At 38.4% G+C, this 18,386-nt stretch overlaps 1 protein-coding gene across 2 annotated transcripts in view; it reads right to left on the reverse strand.

Moving 5' to 3' along the window:
* The window catches only part of LOC128523953 (inactive dipeptidyl peptidase 10-like), a 117,016-nt gene that overhangs the window by 75,736 nt on the left and 22,894 nt on the right, over positions 1 to 18,386 (reverse strand). Inside the window, exon 1 of one of the 2 annotated variants that reach the window (XM_053496193.1) lies at positions 7,323 to 7,724. The exons of the other annotated variant lie outside the window; for it this stretch is intronic. Coding sequence (XP_053352168.1) covers positions 7,323 to 7,376 — 54 coding nt within the window. The 5' untranslated portion in view covers positions 7,377 to 7,724. Of the gene's footprint in view, positions 1 to 7,322; positions 7,725 to 18,386 lie in introns of those variants that run through there. 2 annotated transcript variants of the gene reach the window in all.

Here is an 18,386-nt window from a genome sequence, read left to right on the forward strand (position 1 = left end):
AACCAATCAGGTTTTGGTGTATTGTTAGGAGAAGTATACTTTTACTACAGAAGGTCGACATACTGTACTGTATCACTACGCCAGCACCAGAAACGTCCGGTTTATTTAGAGTCCAGCAGAGTTGTTACAATATTACAATAACAACGTTGGAGTTTTTGTTGTAAGCTAGCTAGGTTCCCTTTGGCATTACGTCCATCCCAGTCAGTCTGTCTTATTTTTATGAACGCAATGTCACAGGAGTGCCTTCAGGGAATTTTTTCAAAAATTGCCAAAAACATTCACTTGGGCTCAAAGAGTGACTGATTACATTTCGATGGTCTAAGGTCAAGGGTCAATGGCACTCTGGCATCACCTCCCTCAGGTAATGTGATATATAAGGAATTTTCTTTAAAGTTGGCAGGAACTTCCAATTTGAATTAAAGATGACCTGAGTACACTTTGCTTGTCAAAGGTCAGCACAGTCACTCCGGAGAGATGCACTGATTACATTTTAAGAGTCAAAGGTCAAGAGAGGTGATCTCACATCAATCGCATTCTTGTCCATGTGGTCTCTCTTGTGGAGAATGGCAATCCCATCCACACAACAAAGATGTGGCACCTACTGTAAATGTAAAAATATATACAGATTTTTTCAAGAGCCTCTGTATCCTCAGTGAGGCAAATAAAGGCTACCCAAAAAGTCTGATATTGTCTCTCACTGTCCTGTCTACCAATGCCTCCACAATATCCACTTCTAACCTGACCTCACCTACCTAGCCTTCCGTAACAGCTTCTTGTGACTACTGACCTTCAATCATTGATGCCATCACGACGAAGAACAGACTGTCTACTGCAGGCTGATAGAAGATCCTGGAGCCTGTTGCACATATTAAAGGATCACAGTTTCCTCAAGAAGTACAGTCCACTCTGTCCTTTCCTGAAGAGGACTCGTGTTGAGTGTTGTAGCTCAACAGTACAGTTTGTTAGTGATTTGTACCCCAAGGTACCTGTAAAAATCAACCCTTTTCAGTTTTTCCCCCTGGATGACATGTCTGCTTTCCCTCTCACCGTGCACCGCTACTTCATTGCTTCTGCTGATATTGAGCTCCAAGTGATTTTCATTGTGCAATATGACAGACCTCACTGTCTGTCCTGTGTACTCCGTTTTAAAAATACTCTCTAACTGAATACAGCATGACTCTCACCGAAATATTTTCACTAGATTCAGACATTCCAGTTTACTACAGTAGTAACTTTAATTTCCACAGAAATACAGTCCATATCTTTTATTACATTCCGTCAAAGTCTTCACTGTTACCTTTTGAGTTGTTCCAAAAAGTAAAAGATCATTTTGCTGCCTTCTTATTTTTACTAGTTAATGCTAGCTGGTCTTTTTTTCTTGGGCTTTATCCTTTTATCTTTAGAAATTGCCACATCAGATTATTTGACCAGCAAGAACTGGCATAGTTTTTTTTTTTTTTTTTTCCCGACGCCCTTCCTGTCACAATGCTCCCTTTTCCTAACTGGCATTAGGACCATCACTGCATGATGTGGTTGGGTTGCATGGTGCATAAGAGAAAGGACACAACAGTGGCGATCTTGCGGTGACCGGGGTCACACCCTCCAACCCTCCGGTCAGCAACCTGGAGCCTCAACCGCCTGAGCCGCCAGTGTCCCTGGTAATGCTAGTCAGTAACACAGCTATATTCTCTGTGCTGCTGAGAGGGCACTAGCAGGTGGAATGATTTCTTGCTTGTGATTTCATGCACAAGTTGATGTTGTAAATCAGCTAACACTACCCTAGCTTAGACCATTCTATGTGTTTCTTATTGGTTCTCTTGCATGATATATGCTTTACTAATAATTGGATCGTCAAATGCATACAAAAATGTATGTGAATTTTAACTTATGAATTTTAACCAGAGTATACAGGGATTTTTTTTCTCCTCACTTGGAGGAAAAAAGGGTCTGAGAGTGCAGTCATAGCATTACACTTAATGCTTGTTTGTGATAATATATATTTTATGTTTTATAACCCACATATGTAAAGACATTTAAAAACTGCCAGACATTCTATGGTTGAAAGTACAATATGGGTTCAGTTGCATGGTTTTTAGTTTTATTTTTCTGGAGGAAGCTCACGAAGCAAGAAATATTACATACTGAAAAAAAAAATTGGTACAGGTTTGCTTTGAGTCACAAAGCTGTTAATATGGCAAACTATTTTGTCAAAATTTTTGGAGTTATATAAGTGTGAATTTTGTGTGATTTATTTTATTTTATTTTTTCAAAAAGCCATAACTCCACTTTTCAAGGTTCTGTCACAATACCCAGTGTTTGTGGTTATTTAATTAAGCAAGTTAAGATCAGTAATATGTCGTTTGAGTTTTAATAACAAATACAGCATATAACTAATCCTCTGACTGTAATTTTGTTGTGAGTTACACACAAAACCTTTTTAATTAGAAATATTGTTGAAGATCTTGACAAACATTATAAGCAATACCACATTTTTAGAATATAACATCATCACCCTCTTCCTTTACCATAAGATATAAGATATGTCCTTTAACCAACAGCTTCGCATACACAGTGTGTGCATCTCTTGTCTTATATATATTTTAAGTTACATAACATTATTTCTCTGCTTTACCACAGTACTTACACTGTAGTATCATGCATAGTTTGAATAAGTATTTAAAATGGTGTTTAAACAACATCCAAATCGTATAATGTCCTATTTCACATAATGTATTGCAGATGTTAAGCAATGCAAACCTGTCATTTATTGCTGTTTGAGTGAATCCAATGGCAAACAATGTAAGCTTTCTTCTTCCAGCTTCAACATTCTTCAAAAAACCTTTAAACATATTTAAACCACATGTGGCAACCACTGTGCTGCAAAGGAATTACTCTTATTTCACTAATCATGTGACAGAAAATAGGGATGAAAGTCATGCTTTTCTCAAAGCGTAAAATATATCTTTTTTAATTAGATTAAACTGCGATTTTCAAAGAAAATGATTTGTTATAGACAACCTTGTGTTCCATAGAAAATAATAATTTGCCAAAATGAGTAACAATCTATGAACAATGACCAATGTCAATAATTCGTGCACCTGAATTAAATATATTTTTGCATAAAATGGCCAGACTCTGATGTTGCCTTTGTGTGGTTCATGGCCAAGCAGAACACATTGACAAAATAAACTAAAATCCTCTAACCCTCAAGTAGGAGCTAATTCTTAGAGTTGTGTGTCACTTGCTCACTCAGCATAACAGAGCGCTGTCCAGAGAAAATCACTGGACCTCACTCCCATAAAAAATAGAATTATCTGTAGAGCAATTTACTTACTCACACACTCATTATCTATAACGCTTATCATATATACGGGGTTGCGGAGGCCTAGAACTTAAACCAGGAGATTTAGGGCAAGAGGTTTGGTACACCCGGGACAGAGTGCCAATCCATTGCAAGGGCAAACTCACACACACACACGCACACACTTATTCACACAATATGGGCAGTGTGGGAACACCAGTTAACCTCATCTGCATGTCTTTGGACTGTGGAAGGAAACCGGAGTACCCAGAGGAAACACCAACTCCAAGCACGCAGACACAAGGCAGGAACCAAACCTGGAACCTGGAGGTGCATGGTGACAGTGATAACCACTACATCATCGTCTCTGTAGAGTAACTAAAAATAAAAATAGTCATGAAACCACCAGACCCTAAAACCACTAGAAACATTAGATTACCACCAGAAACATTTGATCTGTATTTAATGATATATAAAGCTGATGATATAAAAAGGACTGTACCTTCTACAGATTTCATTTCTATTGAAAACCACAGATTACAGTCTCACCTTTACCATTATATCCTGTCACATACAGTATTACAGCACATGGCTAAGCCTGTTTAATCAGTTAAAACAGTGTTAATTTAACTCCTCATTAGTTAAACTGTTTTTCTCATTCAAGCTTTAATTTATTTAAGTCGATCATTTTTAAAGGAGCTAGAAATCAGTAAGCCTTGGTCAGTGATCCTATCATAATCCTTCATTGAACAGCAATAGATATGTAATTTTATGCAACAGCAAATTTAGAATCATATTTTGTATGATTTCACTGGATAGCCAACCAGAGCAATATCTAGAAATGTCAACAGCTGGTAAATAGAGTTATGCATCTCTACTTTTAAATGAATTTACTTGAGTCATGTCAACCAGTATTTGAGTCAGAAGATTATGGAATTGGTGTCTTTTTCATAAATTTTAGCAAAGGAAGTTCAGTGTGCCATAATTTCACATAAACAATCAAAATAAGCTGAAAAGCATACAGCTGCATTTAAGCTTACTGTTCAAACAATCAAATATAGCCTTAATGCATCATGGGGAATGTCATCCTGTGAAACTAGCTTTATCACTAAACCCTGCTTAATCACTTGCTTTGTAGTTATGTAAATCAAGTGCAAGTTTGTTGAGAAAGGTCTCTTCCAGACACTGTTGTCAGATCACATCAAGAAACATTAACTCATAACTGAGTCTGACATACAGTAAGCAATATCTTGAAAGGCTTTCCACTAGATTTTAGAGCATGGCTGTAGGCATTTGCTTATTCAGCCGCAAGAGCATTAGTGAGGTACTGATGAACTTTGGAGTACAAGTTCAAGAGCCATATAAAAGAAATCAAATTAATGAACAGTACAAATTAACAAATAAACTCAGAAAGAGGCTGAGATCTTGCATAAAAACAAACAAGCAAAATAAATCGCCAGAGATAGGTAAAGATAGTTAGGAGGAAGGTTATGAAAGTTTCAGGCTTGTGTGGGGGAGGGAAAAGAGTGAGCAAGGAACATATTAGGCTTGTGTGTGGGAGAAAGAACTTGCTGAGTAAACATGTGTGTCTTGAGTTTTTGTATGAGGTGAAGATTATAAAGTCTCGTAGGTGTTGAGGCCGAGCATTGCAGAGTTTTGCAGCAGTGACACTGAAGTATCATTAGAGCATTTCATAGCTTTATTGTGTTTTCTTTTCCTTTGACCTTATTGAACATTGTAGCACAATCACAGGGTATATGTATGTATTTTAAAATGCCATAAAAAAGTGTTTTGTTAAATGTAAGTGTTGTCCACCAAATTGGTATTATAAAGCTATGCTAGTGGAAGCATATCAGATAACATAAGTTTGCTTAGCATGCAGTGTTTAAAAATACGGAAGAAACATCCCTTTTCCCTTGTGCTTTGAAAAAAGAGTTCAGAAGCTACAAATTCCATAATGAGATCGAGTCTCTGTAGGCTACATAGGCCTACTCGTGCATGCTGGTACACTGTCCACTGAATTTTGAATGTTGCACTCTGCTCTGTTTTTCCTTTGACTTTATAATATTTGACTGGTGGGTACTAAGATCTTTAATTGGCCATTTGCTAGATGATGTAAGTAAACTGTAAAACGAATGCAGAAATTAAAAACACCAACAATAAAATAGAGATAGACAGAAAGAAAGAGAGAGATGAAAAGGTAGAGAGAGTAATGATAAGAAAGATATAACTAGAAATCTGGGGGAAATTGTCATGATATGTGATATGAGTTTCCACATGAATATGAGCTTTAATTGTTTATCCTAAAATTAGACACAGCCATATATTATTTTGTAAAATAATAATAATAATAATAATAAAAATAACTTGCTATATACACTACCAGTCAAAGGTTTGGACACATCATCTATTTCTCTTGTCTTTCATGATTTTTATGTCATGTTTACATTGTGAAGACATTCAAAACATGCTATAATCGCATTTAAAAAAGTTGATGTTTAGACGTGTGCTACTTGTAAGGCTCTGTAAAGCCTTCATAAGGCTTCTAATATGAGGTGCTGTTAATTGGTGATTTTGAGGCTGGAAACTCTAAATGAACTTCTCTTTTGCAGCAGTGCTAAGTCTTGGTCTTCGTTTCCCAAAATGGTCTTCATGAGAACCAGTTTCATCATAGTACTACTAAATACAATAGAAATACCTTTTATAATTATTTTTTGTTTGTTTGTTTGATTGGTTTAGACATCAGCATTTCAGATGGGATCTGTTTATGATGGGATCTATATTTAAAATATGTGTTCATAAAGAAATATCCTAATTAATGGGTATTATATTTGATATGAGATCTGTTTAAAATTGACTTTGTGTTTTAAAAAAAGCTTAACAGTATGTTTACAATGGGGTCTGATAACGGAGAGATCTACGTTTAAAACTGGTCTCTATACTTAAGAAGGTCTTCTGTGTGTAAGAAGCCTGCGGTGTCCCGGAATGCCGCGATGCTTCTATCAAACATTTATTAGAACCTTGATGTGAGTCCTGCGGCACGGAGAGCCCGGATGCGCAGGTGCGACAGCGAGCACAACGTTATAATCATGTACGGAGAAACATTTACAACAGCGCACCATCAATTATTCAGCACCACTGCGTCCTGAGGATCCCGAAAAGCCCTACCACTGTTTTAGCCGTCACGTCCAGAGGCCCTCTAGCGTAGGGCAGGTGATGTTATTCCCTTGCTGAGCCTCTCCAGGGGTGCACGCTCAGACTGAGTGATGAGAGGAGGGAAATTAGAGCTTCGTACTTTGCTCTCTCCTGGGCTCGTTATTAATGATCTTATCGATACAGCCCACATTTATGTTAGTTAGCGCACGAGAGAAAGCTTGCGCCAGGTTCGACTTCAGATGCAGATTCGCACAAGGCCACCGCTCAGTTTACTATTCCTACCCTGTGAAGCATACTGTCGGCAGTTCATTTCAGTCCGACACGTTCAGCCCCAGGCTAGAAATCCTAGCCCCAGCCTTAGGCTAGATACCGGTGGGGATTAGCATTCCGAAAGCGTGAAGCCTGGAACGCGCTTTGAGGGCCGCTAATTGTTTTGATAGTGACATCTGCGCCGCCGGAGCTCAACCGTGTCCCGTCATTTGCTCCCACAAATAGCGCGCGAAGCGAAAGCTAACAGAGAGAGAGAGAGAGAGAGAGAGAGAAAGAGATGAGTCCAGCACCACCTCCTCTTTTTTATTCTTTTGTTTTACCTCTGCAAAGCTTTAAACAACTGCAACGACTTATAGTCGCTAGTGATCTTGTGTTTTTTTCGGAGATTACCCATTTTGCGCACCTGCTGTGCTTTTCAGGAACAGCGTGAAAACCAAGCGTGACTTTCTAACCGTGACCATCTAAGCGCACTCAGAAGGGAAGACCGAGAAAGCCACATTTAGCCTGGTTTCTAAACATGACAGTAAGGCGCAGGTAGTGTTTCCCTCTCCCTCTCTCCCCCTCTCTCTCTCTTTTTCTCACACACGGACATTACCTCGTCCTGCTGCGCACTGGCTCTCTGGATCTGCTGCTCCTTGGTGGCCGTCATGCTTAAATCCTGTCGCCGGTGTCGAGGTGGCAGCAGGCAGTTTCACTGTCACAGATCTCCCCGAACACTACTGAACTATAGAGAGGATCAGGAGAGCTGTTCGGGTTGAGCGTGTTCAGATGAGCCGGGTATTTGGTGGAGCGCGCGCGGCGTCCCGACGCGGCCAGTGCGCGCTATTTACAGGCGAACATGAACGGAAACGTCTTCTCCTTCTCTTTCTCTTTCTTCTTCTCCTTCGTCTGCTGTGCTGTTTCCCCCCTTAATTCCAGCAGAGAAAATTAAGAGAATTTAGAGATTTCAGCCGTGATCAAGAAAGCAGCAGCGTGTGATGATGATGATGATGGTGCTCCTTCTAGGGGGCGGGAGCTCGACCTCTCTCTCTCTCTCACACACTCACACACACACACACACAGTGTCTCCCGCGCACACGCTCTATCTCTCTCTTACACACACGCTTTCTTCTCTCCTCTCTCTCTGTCTCTTTCTCTCACACACACACACAAACGCGTGCACACTCCTCTCTCCCCCCCACACACACACATTAAGCACTGCACTCTCCTTAAAGAAAGCTGACCCTTCCGCTTTATCCAGTCAAAAAATAATACTTATTATTATTATTATTATTATTATTATGTGAAGTTGATGCAGTCTATCTACTGGTGTTGTGAGTGAAGCTGTCCATGGTGCTAGTTCCAAGCGCACTACTTCTCACACCCAGTCGTTTATAGTTCACTGGTATTCATTACCAGCATGCAGAGGGGCTGTAAAGGGGCGGTAACTAAGGTTAATTTCTAGGGCTTTACTTATTATTTTCTTTTTTAAGGAGTGCGGGCTGAAAAAAAAGGTATGCAAGTTAGTGTTGTCATTGTCAAGGTTGGGGGTGTAGTAAATTATGCTTTGTTAGTGATAGTGCTGATCCTGCTAGTGTTATCATTGTTGTTGCTGTTAGTGGTCTTGTTGCTGGGCTTATTTAGTGTCGGCAGTTTTGGTGATGTATGTGATGTTTGTTATTGGTGATGGTTTTGTTCGGTCTTGGTGGTATTGAAAGTGCTGACAGTGTTATATGCTGCTGTTGCTGTTATTTGGCATTGTTGTTTCTGCGTTATTTTTATGTTGCTGGTGCTATTCTGTGTTGTTGTTTGGTGTTGGTGATGTTAGTGGTGCTTTTGTTTGGTGTTGCTGTAGATTGCATCCGTAGTTCATAGCAAACCTATTCTCACAGCACAATCGAACAGGCCACAAATGCTCATGCTGTGCCATCATGAAGAGCTCAACACTGCCTGTCACTCAGTCACAGCAGCACTGTGTGTAACGACAAGACATAACGTCTTTCATCCGTGATACAGCTCAGTCTGAATCCACTCAGAACAATTCACTCATGATACTCTCTCTCTAAACACACACATGCACAGAGTGAGAGAGAGAGAGAGAGAGAGAGAGAGAGAGGCAGTCACATGTACACATATCGGTTATCTCTGTTTGTTAATGGAATACAAAATCTCAACCTATTACCTTTACAAATAAGGCATATATCCTGATGGTACAAAAATTGGATTTGTGAGAATCTCTTTGCTCTCCCAACCTCCTAGGTGATGTGTGTGTGTGTGTGTGTGTGTGTGTGTGTGTGTGTGTGTGTACTGGACATGTTTAGCAATGATTGTAAACACCACTTTAATTAGGGACAGTTAATTATCCCAAACCACAGGAGTTTACAGTATACCCTTTATATGTTGATTATATTTATTCTTTATGCTATCCCCCATTCATCTACAGCAACACTGAAATGCCCATTAAGTTTTATTGTTTATGATGTGTCTCAGATTGTAGATTTATTTCATGTAAAGGTCTTCAGATTGCGACCTAGTGATAAGAATTTCACACTAGAATTTCTAACACAGGAGAGAAGAGGTTTTTAGGACACCCATTAATAGATAATATGTTGTCAACAAGAGGCATTGCTGTCTTGAATAAGACATCATTCTCACAGAAATGTTATTTTTTTTACACTGATATCACAAAAGGTTCAATATGTAACAGATGCCTACAAGTTTTATTATTATGCACAGTGAGATGTTATGTGTGACCAGTCTCACACATCTAGATAAGTGTTTTTGTTGGGGTTTTTGATGGATCACAAAACATTCAAACCATTTTCAAAATAATAATGCAAGCCAATCTCTAACAATGTTGCATTCAGCATATCCCGGTCTGGAATAGCTCAGTAGTTAATGCATTGGATGACGGTTTGGAAGGCCTAGTGTGGGAAACAGTGTGGGATGGGCTGTTATCAGAAAATGATTACATATTTTATTAATTAAATAACAATGTTTTAGTCATTTTTAAAACATAATATATAATGCTTTTAACATTGAACATTTTTGCAAAGTAGCTTTAAAGAAGAAAAATCCAAATATGTTTTTAAAATAAATTAAAATTCATAAATATATTAGTGTGTCTCTAATTAGTTTGTCTAGGAGCACTCACCATATACTGTAAGCCCCTCTGTATGTTTTTACTTTATGTATAAGAATAAGCTCATGTATTTGAAAAAACTGTCAGAGTTTCTAACTCCAGTATGAAATACTGCATTTCCAGACAAAATTGATCAGTATGACCAAAATGTATGTATTAGTTTTTTCCTACAGTCATACATTCTGGCAGCTGACAGTCCTCACACATCATACTGTAAGTCTAATAAATTATAAAATGCGAGTCCGGACAAAGTGCCCATGTAGTTAAGAGTTTAAGGCTTGCAGGTAATCATTACAGATGGACCGACATAAAGGAATACTATTGGAAAAACATTGCCAGCAAGAAATATGGTATAAATTATAAAGCTGTATCAAATGTTTATTTTTAACATTATCATATTTTAAGATACGAAATGACAATCTGTTGAGGAAGACCAGAGCTAAGGGACAAATCCCTGTCCAAACCATACCCTGCAGGTTTTGACATTTAGACATGAATCAATAGTGTCTGTGGGTGAAGGCAGCATGATGAAACTAGCAGTAATGTGCATAAAGTGTCAAAAACGTTACAACTATGAGTCCCTACTACAGCTTACAACTCTTGTTACTGTGTATGACTTGAAATCCCATCAGTGCCTAACCTCACTAAAGTTGTTGTGGCTGAATAGAATTAAATCTCAACCTCAACACCCCAATATCTAGTGTGAAACAGTTAAGGCCGTTACTGCAGCCAAGGGGAAATGTTTTTCAAAGAAACATTAGGCAAATGGATATATACAGTACATACTTTAAGGCATTCAGGGCCTGATCTTTTATGCGCCCAGTTTTAGATGCAAAGAAGATGTGTTTTGTAGAAACTTGAATGGGAGTTGAGTTGTGAAAGTATTAGCCAAGCAACATCACAGCACATATTAAACTCTGCAATTCAAGCCAATGCCAGGCAAGGTTGCAACATTTGCATGATTAACCACAGTATTAGATCTGCCTCATGCATTTACTTCTGACCTTGGTGCAGTCACTTTAAATTAAGATAAATCCGTAAATATTCTGCAAATCAGTATATCTCTAATTTTAATATAGAAAGCACACATAGCAACCTAAAATCAATGATGCGTGATTTTCTGTCCTGTAAAGTCAGTAGTAATTTCTCCATCACAGACTGCACTTTCACTGGTGTGTGTGAGTGTACCCATGTACATGGTTTCTAAAGGTCATCTAATTCAGCTCATTCCTGATAGAGAAGTAGAGGAAGCAGCTCAGTAGGGTCAGACAGGGTTTCTAAGAGATGGAGGTGTTTCTGTCTCTGAAAAACCAAAACCCAAAGTACAGCTGAAAGGTAGGTTTCAGGAGATTTTCATATGAAATGCAAAATCAAAGCCCACAAGACCCATATTTCATAAATAATTCCACATTCTGATAATTAAACAGATGTTACAGCACCTGCTCATCTTTTCACTTCAGTTGTGTGGCTTTCTGCCATATTAGAACACATTAAACAGAAAATACCACTAAGCCTTGATAATTAAAATATTTTTCCTGCTCATTTAAACAAATAAGATCGAGTTCATGAATCAGTAAATACCCCCAGGGATAATGTGAAGACAGGTGATTGGCTGGCTATTGATTTCAGTTCCCAATTGCAAGAAAGTCCTCGGAGCAAAGACCATAAGTGCATGGTGGCTTCAGCTTATAGTCATGATTAAATAATGTGAGTAATTTCTCAACATAGAAATTAAATTCAGTGAAAACAAAATGAAATACAAACATCTGCTCCTGTCACACTGGTGTACAGTCAACCATCAAAGCAACTCACAAAGCCAACAACCGACCTACAGTACTTCCTCTCTCTCACTCTCTCTACTATAATGTAATCTAAATTGCAGAAGACTCCTGGCTGAGTGAGTGCATGAGCAGACAGATCACAGCCATGTACGTTCATGTCATACACAAACAATTGCACTTACATACATACATACAGTACACATACAGATGAAAGACAGATACGAAGCATGGTTTATTATACGCATAGGAAATATCTGTTTTTTATATTCTTATGATTCTTAAAAACAGGTGTTGCTGGGCTCGGTACGTTGCACTATGCTTCTTACATACATTGTTTTTTCTTTCTTGATTTGTTTACAGTATTTTTTCACCACTTTACTGTAGAAAAAGAGCTTTCTATATTTGCTAACTTCACTCTAAAATTCAAACTCAACAAGGCACCTACCTGGTGATCAAGATCATCTACTTTTGTTCGTTATACACTAATTAGAGTCATCAGATTCACTGCACAGCGACAGGTTGGTGCAGTGAGTAGTGTGTCCTCATCACAGCTTCAGGGTCACTGGTTCAATCTTGAGCGTATGTTACTGTCTGTTGCATGTCCCTCGTGTCCCCCTGTGGGTTTCCTCTAGGGTTTCTTGTTTCCTTCCAACTCCCAAAAGCATCTGAGGGTTGGAAGGGATACTCTAAATTGCTCTGAGGTGTAAATGTGTGCACGTATGAGCTGGTTTTCTTTCAAGGGTGCATTTCTGCCTCAGTGTTACAAGGATATGACTCATACACTGACCGAGATAAAGCGGTGACTGACGATAAATGAATGAGATCTGTTGTAAATAAACTGCCTTCCCCCAAAAAAATTTTTTAATGGGTTCCAGACTTCAGGCAGTTGTTGACTGAAAAGGATTTTTATCCTACCATAGGGATCTCTGTGTTGATTATATATAATCCGTATGTTCTTTATATGTGATCCCAAACGCCAAAAAAAATCTTATCTAAAATCTTTGTTCCAAAATTTATGAATCTGACTGTAGATAAGCAAACACTTCTCAACCTTTGACTGTATTATTACTGCAGTCATTAATAAGTTTTAGCAGGTACTTTTAACGCTAACTGATGAAGTGAGTGGCTTCTTGTTACTTAAACAGCCGTGTTGGAAGGTATTCTATGGCCATTGAAAAAATATGTTACTGAAGAGTCCTGTGGGTTCTGAAGAGAAGCGTGTCAAGCATTCATTGTATGAGCCTCTTGAGGCATCGTTACTCTGGTGTTGCTTCAGTTGGTTAGGCAACATTATGTGAAAACAAAATGAAGTCAACTATCTAAATGTAATGAATGACCAGGTTATCCCATCTAAAGGGTTTTTCCCCTTTCCTAATAGCACAAGCATACAGTATGTGAACAAGTTGTTCTGGGAGCATAGGGAATCATTTTCACACATGAAATGGCATCACAGATTCCTGATCTTATACCATTGAAAGTCTTTGGTGTGTGCTGGAAAAGATTTTTCATAGTCAAGTTAAGTTAATTCTTTATTTGTCACATATACATTACTGCACTGTAAAATTCTATCTTCGCATATCTGGGGATTAAACCGCTGACCTTCCGATGAGTAACTTAGTGCCTTAACCCTCTGAGCCAAGATTACAGATATATAATATTAAAAATATTGGGTTGTTTTCTCATGATTGTAACACTGTAGGTAACCTCAGGATCAATAAGACTCCTATGTGTTGAATTTAGTTAAGTACAATGTTGCGAAATGGCAAGAGTTTTGATTTAAAAAGAATATTAGGAGTTTCAGATTGCAATTAATTCTGATAAATAAATGTGCAGGCATCAGGTTTTAATAACAAGCCATATGATAAATTTCATTAGCAGCTAGGTGTTTAGGTGTTCCATGCCAACTGCATGTTTGCCTTAATGAGTGCAGTATGTGAAAAAATGTGTAGTTAAAATGCAGTTATGTGAATGTAACTGCAAGCATCAATAGCAGCTGATTAATGGTGGAGTTAAGCTTAAACCTTAATGCCTATGAAATCTAGTTTGGCTCATCGTGGTTAGTACAGGCACTGACAGACTTGACAAACAAACACAAAAATGATCACAACTGAGACTGCACACAGGGGGAAAAAAATGGGACTAATACCAGAATTAAAAAGCAAAGCATATACAGAGTGTCCTGTAGCTAAATGCGACTAGATTCTAAGACTGTCCAAAGAGAGGATGGAAAATGTCTTTATACAACAAAGTGGCTCTAATATGTCAGCACATACAGTATATGGAACAAAGGTTTCCTTTTATGGCATAGTAATGGATGTGCACCATAAACCTGGGAGTTTATGCTGTCAGAAAAAAATGGTACTGTAGGGGTACATTTTTGTTCCCTTAGGTAAAAGCAATGTAAATGTTGATATTCAGGTCCAATTATACACCTTGAATAACTTTTATAGTCACATTATATTCTCTCTTTCTTCTATACAAAAGTACAAAAGAAACACCCTTATGGTTACCACTGCAGTGACAAGCATTTAAACCCTGAAAGGGATGCTTGAGTACCTTTTTCTGAGAGTGCTCTGTATGCTCAGGGTGCAAGATGTGACAGTTTGCCTTAAATCAATAAAAAGAGGTTACAATTACACTCAATCTATCACAAAGCATGTACATTCTCATCAATCGCAGACCCAAAGGCACCAGTCATTAAGATCAGGTCAGCTTTCAGTGCATTCACAGTGACACATCAGGTCCTGCTGGTGCCAGAGAGACTAGCATGCCCTATCATGCTTCCAGCCTTCATCCTAACTTTGTACCTTAATTTTAGACTCTATTGTTTTGGCAGGGCCTGTTAATTAGACAGATTCAATAATAATGCTAAAGACATTACAAATATTACCACTTCTAATTTTATGATGTGAATAAACTAAGAATCAGAATGGTCAACTGTCTTTTACAGAAGCAATCAATACCAATAGTACAGGCCCACCTCCTCTAAATCTATTTCACTCAATCTTTCTGTGATTGTCTGTCTGTTTTTTTTTTTTTTATATACTTCAGCATTTTCACCTTCATGCAAAGAACCCTCCATGCAAAAAATGTCAGACATATATCGATTTAATGTCGGTTTTCTAATCTGTGTAAATCCAGCGATTTGTGTCAGTGAAAGAATTTACAAATCTGTTCTAGCTGGTCTGATCATCTATATCTAATCGATTGGCTCATGACATCCTTCAGCTTGAAGGTTCTTGTCTCTCTTTACTGATTAGCTCTGGCTGTTACCAAGAGGAATGTGTCTAAGGGCTCAAACATGGCTGAGTAATGGAGGGCTGACTGCATGAGTCCTTGTGAGTAATAACAAAAATTAGTCAAGTGCTGCACATAGCCAGTAAGTATCATGGTGCTTTTCTCTCACTAGGGCTAGTTTTTCCTCATCGGAAAATGAAAAACAATGTTAAATATTTTAGTTGATTTAATATCATCATATGCAAGTATTAAAATAAATATACGACTTTTACTTTCAAAAACTGTCACATCTTCAGCCTTAAAAATGGACTCAAAAACAGGATATGCTAATTCACTACATAAAAATATTTTAAAGTTTTGGTGCAATAGCTATGTATTGGGGTTATTCTGCTATTCTTGGTCATTTTGTATTTGTGACAACTGTGTGATTGTTATTTCATATTCATGAGATCATTAGGCGTGTAACTGCATGGGATACAACCGCAGGCTGTCTGCTACCAAAACAAGCACAGCTTGCTAAACACTGGAGACAATTAGCCAGGTAGGATGACTTTTAATGAATGATATGTGATGTGGATTTTTAAAAAGCAGTGGCATCCGACCAGGACAAATTAGTATGCAGAGTGTAATAGTTTACAATAATCAGCTCATTGTCAGAAAAAGTGCACAGTGATGCTGTACAGATCTATTTTGATATTAAAGACACAGTTAATGTCAATGGCACCTCAAAGGTACAACCATCCATTTTCACAGCTTAATGATGCTCCTAGAGCACATACAAGTGAGGCTAATACACTAGTGTTTAATACCTTTGGTTTATGGTAATTTCATAGTATTGCTTATTATAGTATAGTATTCATATTGCTTTTAGATTTTGTCTATCAAGAAGGAAACGGTTACTGTAAATGGTTTAATGCATGGGTGGCACCACAGACACTCGGACACGAGGCGTTGTCTTATAGGAAAAGAGCAATTTTATTTGGAAAAGCGGGGAAGGAAAGGGTTTAAAAAGGAGGACAAAAAAGAGGAAGGAAAGTGGTGAAGGTGTGCATGTGCGGGTCTGGAGTCAGTGCTGCGCTGGCATTCGGGCACAAGGCTGGTGAGCGAACTTGGTGGCCAGAGTGCCAGAGTGAGCCTGCATGGGCGGGGGCTCCTGTATGCTTCCTAGAACAGCTACTCTCGCTGACTGGCCAACCGGCCCCCACCAGCTCTCATTGAGTCCAGCCATTGTGATATCAGGTGGCTTTCACAGCTGGCCTAATGTGGCCTTTTCCTCTTTGGGGGCAGAATCACAAAATCTGTTTCTGTGCGAGACTGAATGTGCTGTTGGAGTCCTTCCTTGGCTGTCCTAAATGCGGCGATCAGAAGGCAGCATTTCATTCTTTCCTTTGCAGTCCCTGGGTGAATGACATCACCTCACTCCCATGCCACTCACTAAAGTTTAACATCCGCTGCGCAACTCTGCTCCGGACCTCAATCTAAACTCCCTGCATTGTTCTTATAATGTAGAGGAAGCCCGAGATCCATTAAAGATGATTATTCACCAGCCGTGCCTATTTCCTAGAAATAGCGGCCCTGCCCCTTCTTGCACCTGCAGAAGGGGAGGCTGCCTACTTAGTAAGCCTACAGAGTGAGCGAGGAGCAACAACAGATTCTGTGACAGTGAGATATTTACTGTACTTTTCAGACATCTACCAAAATGCACACTCTACACACCACAACCAAAGAAGCCATTCACATTGTTTGAGCATATACAAAATAATTAGATATAAAAGACTTTTGTGATGTTTAACAACTGCAATCATAAAACAAGCTCTTCAATTAAAGATTAAGGCTTATTATTTAATTTTTAACAAGTCCAGAGTAGAAAACATGTAATGTACTCTACACAGATATCAAAAAGAGACAGTTGTGGTGGGAGAAAAAGCACTGTAGAGTGCAAATCATAAAGTATTCATTAACTGTTCAGACACAGAGCACCAACACATTTCAGCTCAACTGAGCTTTCAGCAGACTACAGAAAGTTATCCTCTTTTTACTTTGTCCTTGATGTTATTTCAGCCCACTCCAAGGAGCAGACAATCATTGTCTATTTCCTCTCTTGAGGCAGTGTAACACCACTTTGGCTGTTTTTGCCAATTACATAAGCACTATTGGTCTTTCTCTACATGACTCAACAATTTTATTCTGATTTCCCTTTCCAATGATTATCTTATGTACTAAACTATAAGTTTACAGAAAATACATTATTTATAAGAAGAGCATGACGTTTGTTGGAATTCATACAAATGATTACAAATACATAATATTAGACCTTTCACTAAACTAATGTATTGGGTATGTCATATGGTAACAGGTTACGTTAAACTTCCTATAACTGACATTATATGACAATTTTTTCTTTTCCACCAATTTGACTGGTCAAGCAACATTGCAACAGTGCTTTCCAATAAATAACTGCACTGGGATGTTTCACTGTGTGTATCACTCTGCTCATCTGCCATGGTCATGTTCTTGTAATACCAAATTGGTGAGTTTGGAATGAAGTCTGTGGATGTCATTATTTTATGCAGGTTATAAAATAGTTCATGGGCCTGTTTGCTAAGATTGAAAAAAGTGTTTTTGTTCTCAGTTAAGGACAGGACTACAGCGACATGGAGCATAACCAAGGACTAAGTAAAATAATTTAAACTACTGTCCATTGTCAATGTTCTGTCATATACTGCCAACATCAAAGTGCTAGTTTTATTTCCTTTTTAAACTTAAAAGACGTTGGGATGTGGGAGTCAGTATGGACGGACATTTTGCTGAGACCTGGCAACAATCTAAGTTATCCAAATATAGAAACATCCTGTAATTGAATTTATGACTAAAATTTATGTGGACATATTTTTAGTCTTGCACTGAACAAACATTACATATTGCAGGTGTTTGTCAGTAATCAATTATTGCAAGGTTGAACATTTTTAATTTTTACGGTTATAATTAATAAATACTGAGGTTTACTGCTTGTCAAAGTAAATAAATAGATAGTGAGTTAAGGAAAGACAAATGTACAGTAAAGCACTACTTGTATCATTCAAGCTGACTTTGTGAGGACATGTTGTTCTCACTGATCCTCTCTCTCTCTCTTTTTCTCTCTCTCTTTCTTTTGACTTTCTTCTGTTCTCACTGCATTCCAGGAATAGATCTTTATTCCTCTACACAGGAGGAGAACTGAAAGACAATGCTGTAAGTATAGACAGGAAAAACTAGAGGAAGGACAATGGATATCTCTCTCTCTCTCTCGCTCTTTCTCTCTCTCTCTTTCTCTCTTTCTCTCTCTCTTTCTCTCTTTCAATAAGTGTACATAAGTTTGTTTCTGCTACTCAGAAACACACTAAACTATTCAGAACAAATAAACAATACACTAGCAATGCAGGCAGTGCTGACCTGAACTCTATCTCTCATGCAGTTCCTCTCACCTCATGTGTATTGATGGTGCAGTTGCTGATGTGTATTCTGTGTGTCTACCTGTGCA

The sequence above is a fragment of the Clarias gariepinus genome, chromosome 5 (genome assembly GCF_024256425.1).
Source record: "Clarias gariepinus isolate MV-2021 ecotype Netherlands chromosome 5, CGAR_prim_01v2, whole genome shotgun sequence".
Classification (NCBI taxonomy): domain Eukaryota; kingdom Metazoa; phylum Chordata; class Actinopteri; order Siluriformes; family Clariidae; genus Clarias; species Clarias gariepinus.